Here is a 17,690-nt window from a genome sequence, read left to right as displayed (position 1 = left end):
GTATCCAGTGCTTATGCCTCTTGTGCTTGTTGCATAAGTCAAACCAGCATACTCTGTGTTTAGGGAGGGGTTTAAAATATAAGTCTGGCGCTTCTGCTGCGCAACGAATCCTCCGCCACGGTCTTGTCCACTAACATTCACACTCGTAACACGCGTAACACACACACTCATAACACGCTCGTCTTCTCGTCACGTGATCAGGGCCGTACCCACCATTGAGGTCCCCGAGGTCCGGACCTCGGTAATTCTCCGAGGTGTACATAATAGAAGTTGCAAAATAATAGCCTAATATTAAGGCGGCGTGAACAAACAGGTGTTCTCGCCTCGTCCGGCGTATGTTTTCAATCGTTTCCAATGGATGCGCCGCACTTTTCAATAAGCGCCAACAGCTGGCAAGTTTTGTCCATTTTTACGCGTTAAGCGTCCACAGTTCAACTTTGTGTGAACATCAATGTCCAATCACAGTGGAGGAGAGGCGGGACAAATGCCACAACCACCAACCGGCGCTTCGAACAACGACTGATATTTGACATCACAACACCGCGAGAGCGCTTAATAATCAGGGATGCAAACTAATAACGTTTTCTTGACTAGGTTTTCTTGGAAGCCTTCAGTAAATTTACATTTACAACTTTGTTTTTACCGATACAGACGAAAATGAAAAGACTGCTTCAAACAAAGCTCAGCTTTGAAAAGAGAAAAGATACAAGGCAAGAGAAGGAAACTGGGGAAAAAGAAAGAGAGAAGATGATGGCGATGAGACAAAAAGAGCAGGTAGCCCACTGTGCTCAGAATAGAAAAAGCATTAGCCTACAATATATTCCTAATTGCTACACATAATGTGATGATTCTTGTCTGTGAAATCATCTAATATTGAGATTAGGAGCATCACATTTTGATTTCACTCATTGGTTATATTTTCACATTGATTTCTATCTTTGACATGATCTCACTCATTCAACATTAAATATATATCAAGGTTATATGTTTATATATATATATATATATATATCAAGGGATATATATATATATCAATATATCAAGGTTTGGGTTGCTAGGCAACGTGGGGGAGAGGACGCTGGCGTTGTCTGTTCGCCGCTTCTCCACCCACAACAAATCATGTTAATGTACTATTAGATTTACATTTTATTTTATGTCCTTATGTTTGTGACTAGTATAACAGTCAGAGCTACAATTGGGACTGTTGCTGATTGCTGGCAGCCACTGAGAGGACGTTGTTCGTCGTTTCGCCGTTTTCAACCGCTTCTCTAATGTTTATGTTTGAATTGCTGCGGTTGGTTTCTGGTTTGGAGGACATTTGATGTTTCTCGCCGCGAGTGCTCACTGGTGGTCTCCCTTGGGCTTGGGCTGCATGGTGGCTGAAGTTTGCACCGGGCTAGCTTCATCCGGGCTCTCGTCGTCGGCGTCCGGCATGATGTTGGGATGTTCTGCTTCTCGGCTGCGCCGCTGTTCCGTCCTGCATTGCGACCGTGGAGCGGCTTGGACATCTGCGCCGGCCCCGGTGTGTCCACAGAAGTGCCCGGAGGAATGTTCTGCCTCCTGCATGGTGCTGCAGCGATCCCCATCTTTTGAATCATCATGAAGAAGACCCATCATCTGGTCTTCAGCTGTCGTGCCTCGGCGATGTCATCGGGACACTGCCGCTGGGAGAAATCTGAAACATGGAGTGGACCACAGTGTGCTGCGGAGCTAACAGAGACTTCCACCATCAGCTGTTTTCTGTCCACCATCAGCTCTGTTTCTGTTCACCATCAGCTCTGTTTTCTGTCCACCATCAGCTCTGTTTCTGTTCACCATCAGCTCTGTTTCTGTCCACCATCAGCTCTGTTTCTGTTCACCATCAGCTCTGTTTCTGTTCACCATCAGCTCTGTTTCTGTTCACCATCAGCTCTGTTTTCTGTCCACCATCAGCTCTGTTTCTGTTCACCATCAGCTCTGTTTCTGTCCACCATCAGCTCTGTTTCTGTCCACCATCAGCTCTGTTTCTGTTCACCATCAGCTCTGTTTTCTGTCCACCATCAGCTCTGTTTCTGTTCACCATCAGCTCTGTTTCTGTCCACCATCAGCTCTGTTTCTGTTCACCATCAGCTCTGTTTCTGTTCACCATCAGCTCTGTTTCTGTTCACCATCAGCTCTGTTTTCTGTCCACCATCAGCTCTGTTTCTGTTCACCATCAGCTCTGTTTCTGTCCACCATCAGCTCTGTTTCTGTCCACCATCAGCTCTGTTTCTGTTCACCATCAGCTCTGTTTCTGTTCACCATCAGCTCTGTTTCTGTCCACCATCAGCTCTGTTTCTGTTCACCATCAGCTCTGTTTCTGTTCACCATCAGCTCTGTTTCTGTTCACCATCAGCTCTGTTTCTGTTCACCATCAGCTCTGTTTTCTGTCCACCATCAGCTCTGCTTCTGTTCACCATCAGCTCTGTTTCTGTTCACCATCAGCTCTGTTTCTGTTCACCATCAGCTCTGTTTCTGTCCACCATCAGCTCTGTTTCTGTCCACCATCAGCTCTGCTTCTGTTCACCATCAGCTCTGTTTCTGTTCACCATCAGCTCTGTTTCTGTCCACCATCAGCTCTGTTTCTGTCCACCATCAGCTCTGTTTCTGTCCACCATCAGCTCTGTTTCTGTTCACCATCAGCTGTTTCTGTTCACCATCAGCTCTGTTTCTGTCCACCATCAGCTCTGTTTCTGTTCACCATCAGCTCTGTTTCTGTCCACCATCAGCTCTGTTTCTGTCCACCATCAGCTCTGCTTCTGTTCACCATCAGCTCTGTTTCTGTTCACCATCAGCTCTGTTTCTGTCCACCATCAGCTCTGTTTCTGTTCACCATCAGCTCTGTTTCTGTCCACCATCAGCTCTGTTTCTGTTCACCATCAGCTCTGTTTCTGTCCACCATCAGCTCTGTTTCTGTTCACCATCAGCTCTGTTTCTGTTCACCATCAGCTCTGTTTCTGTTCACCATCAGCTCTGTTTTCTGTCCACCATCAGCTCTGTTTCTGTTCACCATCAGCTCTGTTTCTGTCCACCATCAGCTCTGTTTCTGTTCACCATCAGCTCTGTTTCTGTCCACCATCAGCTCTGTTTCTGTCCACCATCAGCTCTGCTTCTGTTCACCATCAGCTCTGTTTCTGTTCACCATCAGCTCTGTTTCTGTCCACCATCAGCTCTGTTTCTGTCCACCATCAGCTCTGTTTCTGTTCACCATCAGCTCTGTTTCTGTCCACCATCAGCTCTGCTTCTGTTCACCATCAGCTCTGTTTCTGTCCACCATCAGCTCTGTTTCTGTTCACCATCAGCTCTGTTTCTGTCCACCATCAGCTCTGTTTCTGTTCACCATCAGCTCTGTTTCTGTCCACCATCAGCTCTGCTTCTGTTCACCATCAGCTCTGTTTCTGTTCACCATCAGCTCTGTTTCTGTTCACCATCAGCTCTGTTTCTGTCCACCATCAGCTCTGCTTCTGTTCACCATCAGCTCTGTTTCTGTTCACCATCAGCTCTGTTTCTGTTCACCATCAGCTCTGTTTCTGTCCACCATCAGCTCTGTTTCTGTCCACCATCAGCTCTGTCCACCATCAGCTCTGTTCACCATCAGCTCTGTTCACCATCAGCTCTGTTTCTGTTCACCATCAGCTCTGTTTCTGTCCACCATCAGCTCTGCTTCTGTTCACCATCAGCTCTGTTTCTGTTCACCATCAGCTCTGTTTCTGTTCACCATCAGCTCTGTTTCTGTTCACCATCAGCTCTGTTTCTGTTCACCATCAGCTCTGTTTCTGTCCACCATCAGCTCTGTTCACCATCAGCTCTGTTTCTGTTCACCATCAGCTCTGTTTCTGTCCACCATCAGCTCTGTTTCTGTTCACCATCAGCTCTGTTTCTGTCCACCATCAGCTCTGTTTCTGTTCACCATCAGCTCTGTTTCTGTTCACCATCAGCTCTGTTTCTGTTCACCATCAGCTCTGTTTCTGTCCACCATCAGCTCTGTTTCTGTTCACCATCAGCTCTGTTTCTGTTCACCATCAGCTCTGTTTCTGTTCACCATCAGCTCTGTTTCTGTTCACCATCAGCTCTGTTTCTGTTCTGTTTTCTGTGTTGGTTGATTGTTTGTAGTATTCTATATTTTTACTTGTTATTCATTTTTTGTTGTTATTCCCCCCCCCCCCTTTGTTGCACTTTGAGATTCTTCGGAATGAAAAGTGCATTATAAATAAAATCTATTATTATTATTATTATTATTATATGTTCAAATAATGTTCTTTACATAATGTAAATCACAAAAATTAACTTATTCTAGGTTTTCAAAGACGAAGTCACACATATGTCGTCTTTGGCTCAATTTAACAACAAAACCAGATTTTCTCATTTATAAAAATAAATGTCGTCTTCTTAAAATAATTTATACTGCACACTGACATGGTGTTAAAGCTACAGTTAGCTGATTTTCTTATGTCTTAAAATGCATGTAAAGGAGGGAATTTTTTTTTTTTTTTTAAACCCTCCAAAATTCATATTTGGACCTCGGTATTTAGAAAATCCTGGGTACGGCCCTGCACGTGATCACTGCGGTGCAAGACTTTAACAGCTCGTTCTAGATGAGCTGATGAAATTGAAGTGACCTGTATGATTATCCACCTAAATTAAATTGTTCTTATTTCTATAAAATCTAGAGTGGAGGTGTAATATAAACTTCACCCTTTACACTCCGTCATGAACAGGTCAATGAGCTTTTCTCTTCGACGAGAAGTCTCGTCACACCCCTATTGATTACGAGAACTGATTATTTGCTGACCATCAGGGATGCCCAAACTTTTTCCTATCAAGGGCCAAAAATCAAACTTGATTGAGAGCCGTGGGCCGAAAGTAAATTTTTTTTGATCATAAATCAAACTGCATTACATTAAATGGGTTTATTTATTTCATAATATTTAAAATAAATATAAACAACTTAAATCTGATTAACTAATGCAGTTTTATTTGTAAAGTGTTGTATTTTAATGAACAATTAAATGGGCAACAATCCCAAAGTGTTCAATGTAAAATACAGTTCAACGCCAAATACACACTGATAAAGATTCATAATGACGACGGATATTGTAATGTTTAAAAAAGGAACAGACTGTTTGCAAACTAGAAACGCTGCCTTTGATTGGACTTCTGTGAATAAAAACTCATCTTGCCAAGCTTTTTAAAAAAATCTCTTGTCTGTGTGCCACTGCCTTGATTTCTCCATTATTGCATTTAATTTGTTGATGTTTATTGACGTCATGTATCGCAAAGCACGGAGTGCTGCACCTTGAATTGCGCATTTACAATATATATATATATATATATATATATATATATATATATATATATATATATATATATATATATATATATTTTAATTAATTTACATTTAATGTAAGCATCTAATTTCAGTTTACTCTGTAGTTTAACAATAAAACAAACAAAATTATGTCAAATTAGAAATGACAATCTGTGTCGAAGGTCTCTCTCTTTCTCTTTCTCTTTCTCTTGAGTTGCGGGCCCTAGTTTCGGCATCTCTAACCAGACAAGTTAGGTAGGATTTTAGATTTTCAATCTGGAGCATACGCTGATGTTTCTTGAATGTTCCCTGTTAATGGGTTTGCCTCTGACTAAAGAAGGTTTACAATGTCTAGTATGGGGAGATTTAAATCATTTCAGATATCTTACTGGATCTAATGTTTCAGAACATGTAAAGGGAGGTTACAAAGTGTGAGAGTTTTAAGTGTGCTAATCCGGTTAATATAGGCTGAGATGAAAGATGTGGCTAAATGATGTTCTCAAAACCAGGAGTCAGGATGCTTTGTCACTATATGGTCTGAAGGAGTGTTTGTTGGATAGGAATGGATGAGCAAAGAGCTGGGACAGTTTGACATCAAGTGGAAAAACGCCAAATTGGATTTCTGAAAGCCATTTGTTTCTCATTTAGGTGAGACAACACCGTGCCAAGAAGACAGCATCAGCACTGACCTTTTCATGACAAATAAAACCTTTGCCTTCAGGCCTGCTGTTTGCTTACTGGAGCTTTGTGCCTCTTTTCGGGCATTGTGACTATAACTATGAGTCTTTGTTCTGTTATACAAGGGATCATGTGCAGCCTCCCATATGCCAGTCCACAATGACTGCTGACGGATTTTGTGTGTTTTTGTGTTAAGCTGTCATTTATGTGTCCGCAGGCTTTTTCAGGAGTGTGTGAGTAGGTTTGGTTCTTAAAGGTTTTAGTCTTCTGTCTTAACTTTCTGTTATAATAGGTCCGTATTCAGAATTAAAATTTTGGTATTTTTATTTTATTTTTTTACATTATGTATCATGTTTCTGCTATCAATTTATGTTTCAAATGAAGTTGACATTAACAGGTGTTATTTAGGATGTATTTTATGTTCATGCATTATCAATGCAACAACAACAACAGATGCAAAATGCAGTTTTTGTTTAACTGCTTAATTCTCCAATAATACATTCAGTCGTTTGTTATCTTTTCTCCTCGGGGGCCTGATCACCCTCTCTGACTTTTTGCAGTAAAACCAGCTAGATTTAAACTATCCCTTACTTAAAAAGGCTCGATTATGCCCCTTTTAAAAGTCTTGATTAAGTTTTTTTAGTCTCTTCTAGAATAGTTTTTTTTCATGCTTGAATGTTTATTATTTTCTCCATATTCTCCATTGATGTAGCTCCTCTCTTCCCAGTTGGTAATGCTATGGGGTTTGCCTAATAGCCAGATGCCAAATGGTTGCAATTTCCATTGTTACCAACACAATTCAATTTCAATTTGGTTATTGATGGTTTTGGGAAAAGCACCCCTGGGGCCAGTTGCATGAGGATTGGTTGTGTCTATTTTGCACTCTTGATATTTTGGTGTTACCCCTACATTTCTATGCACTTTTTTCTGGTTCATGGCTGATTTGTGGTTTGTATTACCAAAAGATTCCCTGAGTCGTGTTTTTGCGTATTTCCTATGGCGGTCATTTTTCACCGCGAAGGAGACAAGTGTGACTTTTTTTTTTTTTACAACCATTTAACATATCCAAATCCCCTCCTTGATTTTTGTGTGTGTTCACATAGCTAATATAATCACCAAGTTTCATCGGCTTTAGGTCACCAAGTGTCATCCCATTCTGCTGAACCAAAAAAATAAATAAATACAAAACTTAAAATGTTTCGGTCATTTTTGACCGAAGAGGACCAGAGGGTTAAAAGTGCTTCTTCAGCAGTGTATGTGAATATTTTAGCTTATTGACTTTCTTCATAGCATTTATGGTAGTTATTGATCAAATGGGTTGAACATTTTCTCGTTGGTGTCGTGATTAGAGGGCTTATCACACTTGAATGCAAAATTAAACTGTGTTTCAGTCGTGCAGAAATAGTTATGCATTTAGTATATAGTTATGCATGTTTCAGATGAGAAACATTAGTGCTTATCATTAAAGCTCTGAATGTGTGATATGTCAGGGTTTATTCTGTGATAACAAACCGGCTGGATGTTCATTATCCTGCTTATTACACTACCACATAAGTAAATTATTTATTAGACATGGAATATTTATCTGAGTTAAAATATTTAATTACCTTTTAAATGCAAAGCTTCCGTGGCAAAGCTTCAAGTTTAAATTAGACAGACATGTGTGACCCTGAAGCACAAAAACAGTCATAGGGGTCAATTTATTATTTATACATAATAATAACAACAAGAATTTTACTGATTTATAGCTGAATAAATAAGCTTTCCATTGATGTATGGTTTGTTAAGATATGACAATATTTGGCTGAGATACTATTTGGAAATCTGAGGGTGCAAAAAATAATCTAAAAATAGAGAAAATCACCTTAAAACTTGTCCACATGAAGTCCTGAGCAATGCGTATTACTACTAATAATACATTCATGATAGATATTTATTGTAGGAAATGTACAAAATATCTTCATGGAACATCAATACCTAATGATTTATGGCATAAAAGAAAAATTGATAATTTTGACCCATACAATGTATTGTTGGCTATTGCCAGAAATGCACCCTTCAGACTTATGACTGGTTTTGTGCTCCAGGGTCACATATAAGTCATACCACTTCTTACACTTCTTTTGTGAGGATAATTGAATTTGCGTTTAAACTGTTTGTACCTGTTTTTATCTTATAATCCATTACAGTGAACAAAACAATAGTCGCAAAATGGTAGCAATACCCGATGCCTATGCCAAATGAAATAATGACACAAAATATTGATTTGACTGGGTATTAATATTTTATTACTTCACCAAATGCAAAACTTCCATGAGAAAAAAAAACATTACTGGCAATCGAAAGCACCAACTTCACTGACACTGGAATGAGCTTGTGTTATTGGTTTAGAGGTTGTTATTGGAGAATAACATACCAGAATCAAGTACTCCTCAGAGCCGGGTAATAAATCTAGTTTAATAATAATTCCACTCGTTTCCATTAATCAGGCTATAAATAACCCCAGGTCCAAATGAAGAGGTCCTGTGAGATATTGACTCTGGCTGTTTCTCAAGGCTAAGAGCTCAAAGATCGGTGTTGCATTCTTGTGAAGACCGGACTTGGCAGGCTAGAACAAACTCAGAAGAACACCGAATGCATTGTCCTTGTGAGTAATAAGATGTGCTGTGATCCTGTATTGAGAAACGCCTCTGTGTCTCATTTTCTCTGTCATCAGAGTTAAGAGAGCCCTGCTGTCACCCTGCCTGTGCCATCGGCTACAATGAGTGGCAAATCGGCCCTAAACAAGGCGGTCTTTCTTCCCAATGATGAGAGGATGCTGGCAGCCGTGCAGGTGAAGAGGAGGACGAAGAAGAAGATCCCATTCTTGGCTACGGGAGGCCAGGGTGACTACACCACATTCATTTGCTTATCAGGTAAAGTCTTCCCTCATAACTGCTGCTCATGCGTAGGCTCAGTGATTTGATCACATTATTAAGCTGTGGCACATAACTTCTCCAACACCGTTTTGAGCTACAGACACGGATGATTGCTCAAATAAGGTTCATTCATACTTGGTATTTACTTTAATTTAGGACCGCATGATCAATAGTATGGAAGAAGTCTTGAGTTTTTATTAATGTTTTGAATTAGTTTCATTTTTATATTTAGGTTTGCTGTTCTTTTTTTTCACTTTTAGAAATGTCTCATTGGCAATGAGCTGAAATAAATTAAGGGGTTATATAAATCTTTCTTTCTTTAATTTATTTCAATTAATTAAAGTTATTATTTTTATTTTTTTATTATGGTTTCGGTTTTCATTAACATCCCTGTGAACAATTTGAGGAAAAAATATAATAAAATTTATGATAAAAATTGTGATATAATTAAAATAGCAGCCTTTGTGATTTGATAATCGCACAAAGCCATATCGTGATTTTTGTTATGTACATTGTCATTTACTACTTCTCATTTTATTTTGCAATAAAACTGGCGGGATGTGAATTACTACTTACTTAAAGCGGGTTAGTTCACCCAAATCCAATCGAGAATCTGTGGAAAGAACTGAAAACTGCCGTTCACAAACGCTCTCCATCCAACCCCACTGAGCTCCAGCTGTTCGGCAGGAGGAATGGGCAAAAGTTTCAGTCTCTCGATGCACAAAACTGATAGAGACAAACCCCAAGCAACTTACAGCTGTAATCGCAGCAAAAGGTGGCGCTACAAAGTATTAACTTACGGGGGCCGAATAATTTTGCACGCCCAATTTTTTAGTTTTTGATTTGTTAAAAAAGTTTGAAATATTCAATGAATTTCGTTCCATTTCATTATGTATTCATCCGTTTCATATCATTATGTTTGATGCCTGAAATGTGGCAAAAGGTCGCAAAGTTCAAGGGGGCCGAATACTTTCGCAAGGCACTGTATATTGTGACAGAATCGTTCCCGGACGAAAACTCAAGACTTCAATCAGGAGGCGTTTCAGGAGGTCAGAAACACTGACACTGATATAGAGAATAACTCAGAGCTTTTTTTATTCTCAAACAGCAACATTACAGACTAAAGACAGTTTAATAGGTCCTCTTTAAATGTCAGACGTATTTCAATGTGAGCAGTTCTTATCTAGTATAAGCTGCAAAGTGAACCAGACTTCATGTCTATAGTCAGAAGTTTGGTTCTGCAAGACTACAGAAAGATTTATACCATGTGTGTGCAGTCTGTCCGCTTGAGATTGATAACACCTGTGTTCCTGAACTGTCTGTGATCAACATAAGGAAACAACTGCTTTCCAAAAGTATAACTACAATGAGTGTGAGGCAACCATGAGTCAAGTGGAGGCGTTTCCTCCCTCCCGGTGCCAACACAGAGTATCGACCCAAACTGAGTCACGGTGGAAGGGATAAATGTTGGACGCCTCAGGGCTCCTCTGCTCTGTCACTGCGGACTAATGAATCCCAAACCACATCGGGAAACTCTCCTGCAGAAAGTGTGTGTGTGTGTTTCTGTGAACTCTGATTCAAAGGAAGTTGAGTAAGTCGAAAACACAGGAGAAAATGAACAACAGAAGACAGTCCTGACCTCACTACGATTGAAATGTTGCACTGTTATTAAACAAAGGCGATCAGATTAGACTTCTTGAAGAGAAGTAATATATCAGAATACATAATAGAATGATTTTATATGGTTAAAGGGATTGGTTTATTGGTTTATAAAACGGTGGTCATCAGTAGATTAATATTATAAAAGACACTAATCATCCATAAATGATTTAGTTAATTAATAATAATTATCAGAATAAACAATACTAATTTAGTGTCCCTATTATTGTCACATGTATGGTCTGTTTGGTTGTGTTTACACTTGTCACATGTTCCTTTGTTAGTTTCCCACCATGTTTGTTGCCTTAGGGTGTACTCACACTAGCCAGTTTGAACCGTGCCCGAGTGCGTTTGACCACCAAAGCGCGGTTCGTTTGACTAGTGTGAGTGCTCCGAACCGTGCCCGGGCTCGATTAGCCAGCCCTGGCCCGCTTGGAAGAGGTGGGCCAGAGCACAGTTCAGTTGGACTCGGGCGCGGTTCGCATGCAGTGTGAGCGCTCACCGTGCTGGAGTCCGTAATCAAAGCTGCAAAGTCCTTGCTGCACTTCAGCTGGTGCCTTGCAAACCTCCTCATACGAGCAGCACGATTACGTGAACATTTTCACGCCACTAAGGCGACACATCTGTTTAACAACAGGCTGTGAGAGAGCTGTGGACCAAACGACACAAAATTATCCACAAAGAAAAAAGAGCAATGGACTCCATTGTGTTCAGAGAGCGCCGCTCTTCCTGTTAATACCAAAACCGTCGCACCATAATGACGTAAGCGTGCTCCGGCACGAATGCTGAAACCCTATGTGTTTGAGTGCAGGCCAGAGTGGGGAGGGGGGACAATCGTACTCGGGCCCGGTTCATGGCAACCGTGTCTAGTGTGAGTAAACCCTTAGGCCCCATTTACACTGCATGGTTCAAGTGACCCAATTCCGATTTTTTCCTCTCATGTGGCACAGATCGGATATGACATGTGAATGTGTAAGCAGTAAAAAAACGCATGAATTCCGATATCCTCAGATCGGATTCAGGCCTCACTCATATGTGGTAATAAATCTGATATGATTCGGCTGCGTGCATATGTAAGCGGACAGATCGGATATTCCCCAGTAAATGGGAGTCGTAGGCCATTGAAAAAGGACGGAGGCGAATGACGTCAACTCAGGTGGACACAAACTGCGATCAAGGGCCAGTGTTACCAAGTCTGCGGTTTTCATGCGGCATTGGGCTACTTTAACACAGTTTTGAGTTGCAATTGGACGGGTTTTGTTGTGAAAACCTGGCAACCCTTTCAAGGGCTCTCCTCTTTTTCTCCGCCTTAAGAGAGAAATGTTTTGCTGACTTTAAAGATGTGTTGAACAGTGCAGACAGCAAAACATTGTGCAATCATTTTGTCTGTGTCCATTGCATATAGCGCTGTTTTACTTCCTTTCACCGGTTAAGAACGTCTTGGGTAGTTTTGCCAGTGTACAGTGTAAATGCAAATATCGGATACGGGTCGCTTTTGAAAAGATGATGTAAGCGGGTCGTCAAAAAAATCAGATATAGTCACCAAATCGGAATTGTGCATCAAGACCTGCAGTGTAAATGCAGCCTTAGTTACCCCCTTCAGTTTAGTTTGTTTCAGCTTTGTTTAGTTAATTGTCATCTGTCACCCTCGTTAGTCTAGTCATCAGTGTTTGTAATTAGTTCTCCCATGTTTAGTCACTCACTGTCCGGTCTTACTGTTGGAAGTATCGGGTGTTTTGTGTGAAGTCTCTTTGAATAAAGCCTGTCTATTTGGAAGTCCTGAATCTCCTCATCTCTGCTGCACTACACACCCATGACAATTATGTTATTTTAAAGGTTTCTGATTGTGTTTTTGGATTCTCCTACTACAGGTTTTCATGCATTCAAGGTCAAAAACACTTATTTTCTCCTTAATAATCATTGTAGCATCAGCTCTTTTCTCAGTGTCTGAAACATTTAAAAAAAGGACTCTAAACCCCGCCTTTCGGAGAGCCTGCACTGCTCTGATTGGTCAGATGCCCCAGTCTGTTATGATTGGTTGATCGCATACAGCGTGTGTCAAAAAACATAATGCTCATTACAATTTCTGAATTTCAGCTCTGGATCTTCCTCAGCTCTTGATACACAGTGATACGAACAGTAACGGTGGCTTGGATTTTACCGTATCAATCTCATCAAAGTAGATTTGCTTTGACTGCAGAAAACATCTAGACTGGGTAAGCCCAGCCTGACCTGCCAGAGATTTGATTTCACCCAGCAACTTAGTCTGGAAACCCGTACATTAATTTCCACTGCTTTTGTTACACTTTTGCGGGAGCCAATCATAGACTGGCTTATCCACCTGGCACGCTATTGGCGGGTTTAACACAGTGACGATAGAGAAGCGATGGGTCGTTGCCCGTTGATCACGCCGCTTGTGGTCAGATTGGTTGAAAGGACTATCCAATTGCGTTCAGAGTTATTCGAATAATGCTCGTTGATCACACCTCTTGTTCAGTAGAAAATACAAAGCAGACTCCGCAGACCAGTGTTCAATCTTAAACTGATCTTGGTCTGGTGATAACCAGGCAAGAAAACGGCATCTTCTCAAACCAACCTCTTCCAGTCTCCGCTACATCTACAGTGTTCAAGGGCGGGGCAAAGGAGACCTTTTTGCTTTACCAGCCTCCATTGGAGACCATAGGCTGGCATTGTGCATATTTATTACAAACCTCCATAGGTTTGAACAGAAAGTACGTCAGGAATTACTGACAACCCGTATCAGGCAGTTCAGAAACAAATGTTTCTTTTAGGAGACACTAATGCCATTTATCTGCACTTTGATCTGTCGTCCTTTGAAACACTTTATTACACACTACATGAAACGTCATAATTTAAGAAGGCATTATAGAGGCACTTTAAATAACTGTAATAAATGAGTAAAAAATAACAGCACTGTAATTTGTATGTAGTATTATTATTATTATTATTATTATTATTATTATTATTATTATTAATAGTTTGGCTCTGTTACGGTTGCAAAATGACTGATCCCTCATTGCTGGCCAATCCTATTAAAATAATCCTCCTGTAATACTGCAGATGAATATGACCATGTTGACCAGTCCACATTCTCACAGAAATTCACGCCACACACACTGAAATAAACATTTTCACAAGCTGTGAAGCATGTGATTCTCTCTGTCAGATGGTGCATAAGATCAGTCCGGTGGTTACAGATTAAAAACTTCCTTGACTTCCTTGTTTAAGCAGTTTCAGTAATGTTGTGGAGATTTCTTTAAGAGATAGTGGAGTTGTTGAGCCAGTCACATTGTCTACATAGTTATGTACTGAAGTCCCTTTAGGGCAACTCCAAATATTTTCATTTTCAGGAAAAGTACTTTAAATGGCCAGAAATAAGGTCAGAATAAGGTCCATGTTCATTCTTAAAGATGGTATGAGAACTAAAAGGGATTTTCCAGTTTTGCCTGGAACGCAAGAAACCTCTCTACAAAAAAATGAATGCACAAAATCAGCCTCCATCGTCACACGAGTTTTGGCATTTATCATCCAATCGTCCAGCCTCCGAAGAGGAAGTGCTGCTTTTTCACAGTTCCTGAGTCTCTGTGGTTCTTCACCACATTTACAGCATGTCTCGTCATCAGCTGTTTTTGTGCCGTTCTTGTCTTATTTTTCTTATAATTTAAAGTTGTTGTCATCTACCACTTTTCACCAGCTGACTGAATTTTCCATTCCATTTAATTTTTATATATTATGGTTTATGGTGTTACATCCTGAAAGACATCTTACTAATCTTACAAATTACTTTTTATTTACTATAAAATTATATGATAGTATTTAGTGTTAGGCCTCAAAATTTAATCAAAACTTTTTATTTATTTATAATTTAACATCTAATAATTTGCAACTTTGAAAAAAGCCACAACATAATTCAAAGTTAATGTTTTACAATTCATTTAAAAACTTAATTTGGGTTTTTGAATTACGGCTCTATTTCTTATAATACTAAGTACTCATTTCAACAAATTTCCTCATCAAATATTTGCTTGGGAGAGAGGGTTGATAACACATACAAACATGTCTTTGTCCAGCAGCCTTTCAGGAATGTTGGCATGTCTGGTATGAATGTGCTTTTTTTGTTTTGCTATGAAAGTGTTTCTGATCCATATTTCCTATACTTCACAAACCAACTTTTCCAACTACAAGCCCAATGAAAAATGTATTCCTAAGCTAACTGTCTTCTTTAGAAGGATATATATATATATATATATATATATATATATATATATATATATATATATATATATATATATATAATATATATATATATATTAGGGGTGTAACGGTTCACAAAATTCACGGTTCGGTTCGATACGATACACTGGTGTCACGGTTCGGTTCGGTACGGTTCGGTATGTTTTAGATACAGCAAAAAGAAAAAATTGGCAGAAATTACCTTTTTTTTATTATTATTTTATTAAAACTAACAAAGTATGATTTTTTGTTGTTGTATGATTTTACCCATCTTCTATGTAGTTACAGGAATAAGACATTAGCTCTTTACATTAGCGTGTGCGGTGCGTGTTGCGTTGCGTGTGCGTTGCAGGAGCCCCACACCCTGTAGTGCTTTCACATATGCTGCGTTTGCAGTCCGCAACTGATCCGCTGTTGCATACCACAAACACAGCATTTATTCATTATTTTTTATTTAAAATCCAAAAGTTTTTTCTGAACATGCCTCGTCAGAATTGCAATTATCTTTGTTTACTCTTTAATAGAAGTCAGGTTATGTAGCCTACTACATTTAAACAACATTTTATTAAATTCATTTATTCATATTTATATACTTTAGATTTAGCTCACACAAGTGGCAAAACATTTAAACATAGGTTATAGCCTTAAATCACAAACATTTTAAATTAGAAACTTACAATAGTCTATTCAAAAACAGCCGACTCTAGTCTTTACTTTCGCTTTTACACCCTTTTAAAAGAAATCCTGCAGGTCAAAAAGAACTTTGCTTTTCACCTCCAAGAAAGTACGAGTGCTCTCCATTATGGCACATTTTTTTTACCTAAATGCCAGGTAAGGTGTCGTTTTGTTGCTTTACTTGAGAAAAAAAAAGCCATGTGTTGACTTTGAAACAAGAGTATATTTTAAATGATATGCATCTGTGGTGAAATTACTAGATTTTCGCGTCAGTACATGTTTATTTTAATGCGAACAATGTTCAATCACTTTAATGCAGCAACGCAGCGCAGCAAAAAATAGACTCGGTACGAAAACGATCCGTGCACTGCTGCAGACGCAACGCTCCTGGAACGGACTGACGGACCGCACCCGCGTGTAGTGTGAAAGCTGTCATCCGTTAACATGTGTACGGAAAAAAATACGCAACGCACACGCACTGCAGACGGAGTGTGTGTGAAACGGGCGTTAGGTCTCATATCCGCGGCTATAAATGACCACTCGGTGATGTCTTTTGCCATTTGAATAAGTTGGAAATGTCTGTCTAAATGCTGCGGGGATAGTTTGTGGGATAGTTTGTGGCTGTTTCTCCTTTTTATCGTCTTGTTGTCGGCTTTGATTGACATGACATGAATTATTCCCGCTGCTGTACCATCAGCAAATGCGACATACCGTTGTTTTTTAATCCATCACTCTTGCCAACACCATCATAGCTTACCAAGAATCCAAAGTTCACCCAAACACCAGACCTGTTGGTTATTGGAGGATCTTCTATTTCTGGTTTGTTGAACGCAATAGCCATTTTGCCACGAGCATTCAGCGCGTAGCCTACTGAGTAAGCGAACACCTGACTGAGCAGCCTAAAACATATTTGGTGTTTTTTTTTTTTCACTTCGGCGGTGTCAGGGGCATTGCCTGTTATGTCGTTTTGGTTATTGGGCTACCTTGTTGAACGCATATTATTATATTTCACACACTTTTTTATTTTACAAATCTAATTAATTAGTCCAACAACCGTTCGGTACATAATGCGTACCGCGTACCGAACCGAAAGCCTCGTACCGAACGGTTCAATACGAATACGCGTATCGTTACACCCCTAATATATATATATATATAAAATGTTGTGACCTTAAAGAGGGGGTGAAATGCTGTTTCACTGTTAAAGACTTGGATTCCCATCCTAAACATAGACAAAGTTTAAAAAACTAATGTTGGATGTTTGATGGAGTATTTCTGTGTTAAAAATACTCCTTCCGGTTTCTCACAAGTTTCGGAGAGTTTTTTCCGAGTATGGGTCGAGTTGACGTTACTAGAGCGGAAGGTCCTTGTATGGGCCGTACGGGCTCTTCTCCAGGTAGGGTGCGCGCGTGACTAGAGCGAGAGAGGAAATGCACGCCCATAAACACTCAGGTGCAGATCCACTCGTCCGTGAACACTTCTGACGGGCCCTATGGTCGCGCCGCGTTCCACTTTATTCCTATGAGTGACGTCGAGCGACTTCAACGCTTCACCACAGCATTCCGGGAAGGCAGCGCTGCATTTGAACCGATTTGAACGCAGAAATAAGGGGAAGCTTCACAACATCGCTTCAGTCGTGGCTAAAAGTGGATCTCCACCGTTCACTGCTGTCAGGACTTTACCAAATCATACCAAAGAAGTGTGTTTTTGACGGAGCGGTCCCAGCGATAAAGGTTCGGTCCTGCTTTGGAAGCAGCCGGTGAGTAAAACTGCTTCAAATGTCTGTGCTGTTGGCTCGCCGCGTGAGTAAACATTAGTAAACGACACGATCGCGTGCTTCGTCATTCAAATGCGCTAACGGACCACTAAATACAGTCCATACCACAGAGACGGACGTCCTGCTGCTGCTGTTTCTCCTGTTCAATTTATTTCAGCCTCCGAATGATTCTGGATCATATCTCTATTAGCTGAGATCGATAGCCAAGGGTTTCTCCACGCTTGAGGACGTCACCGCTTTGCGCTCGTCATTCTTTAGCTCCGCCCACACGATACGCCTCCAGGCGCTCGGTTTTTTTCCGAAAAGACTCGGTACAGCCCATATTTCTTTTATAAATATAATACAACTAAAGACTTTTCAGAGATATGAAGGATGCAGTACTACTCTATAGGTACTCAAGATT

At 40.2% G+C, this 17,690-nt stretch overlaps 1 protein-coding gene across 2 annotated transcripts in view; it reads left to right on the top strand.

Moving 5' to 3' along the window:
- The window catches only part of stxbp6 (syntaxin binding protein 6 (amisyn)), a 75,024-nt gene that overhangs the window by 15,143 nt on the left and 42,191 nt on the right, over nucleotides 1-17,690 (top strand). For both annotated transcript variants that reach the window (XM_067456239.1, XM_067456238.1), the window contains one exon: nucleotides 8,721-8,919. In XM_067456239.1, the coding sequence (XP_067312340.1) occupies nucleotides 8,766-8,919 (154 nt within the window). In that variant the 5' untranslated portion in view covers nucleotides 8,721-8,765. The remainder of the gene's footprint in view (nucleotides 1-8,720; nucleotides 8,920-17,690) is intronic.

Source organism: Pseudorasbora parva, chromosome 10 (assembly GCF_024679245.1).
Source record: "Pseudorasbora parva isolate DD20220531a chromosome 10, ASM2467924v1, whole genome shotgun sequence".
In the NCBI taxonomy this organism is placed as follows: domain Eukaryota; kingdom Metazoa; phylum Chordata; class Actinopteri; order Cypriniformes; family Gobionidae; genus Pseudorasbora; species Pseudorasbora parva.
The sequence above is the reverse complement of the archived record's forward strand: the minus strand, read 5'-3'. Positions and strand labels throughout refer to the sequence as shown.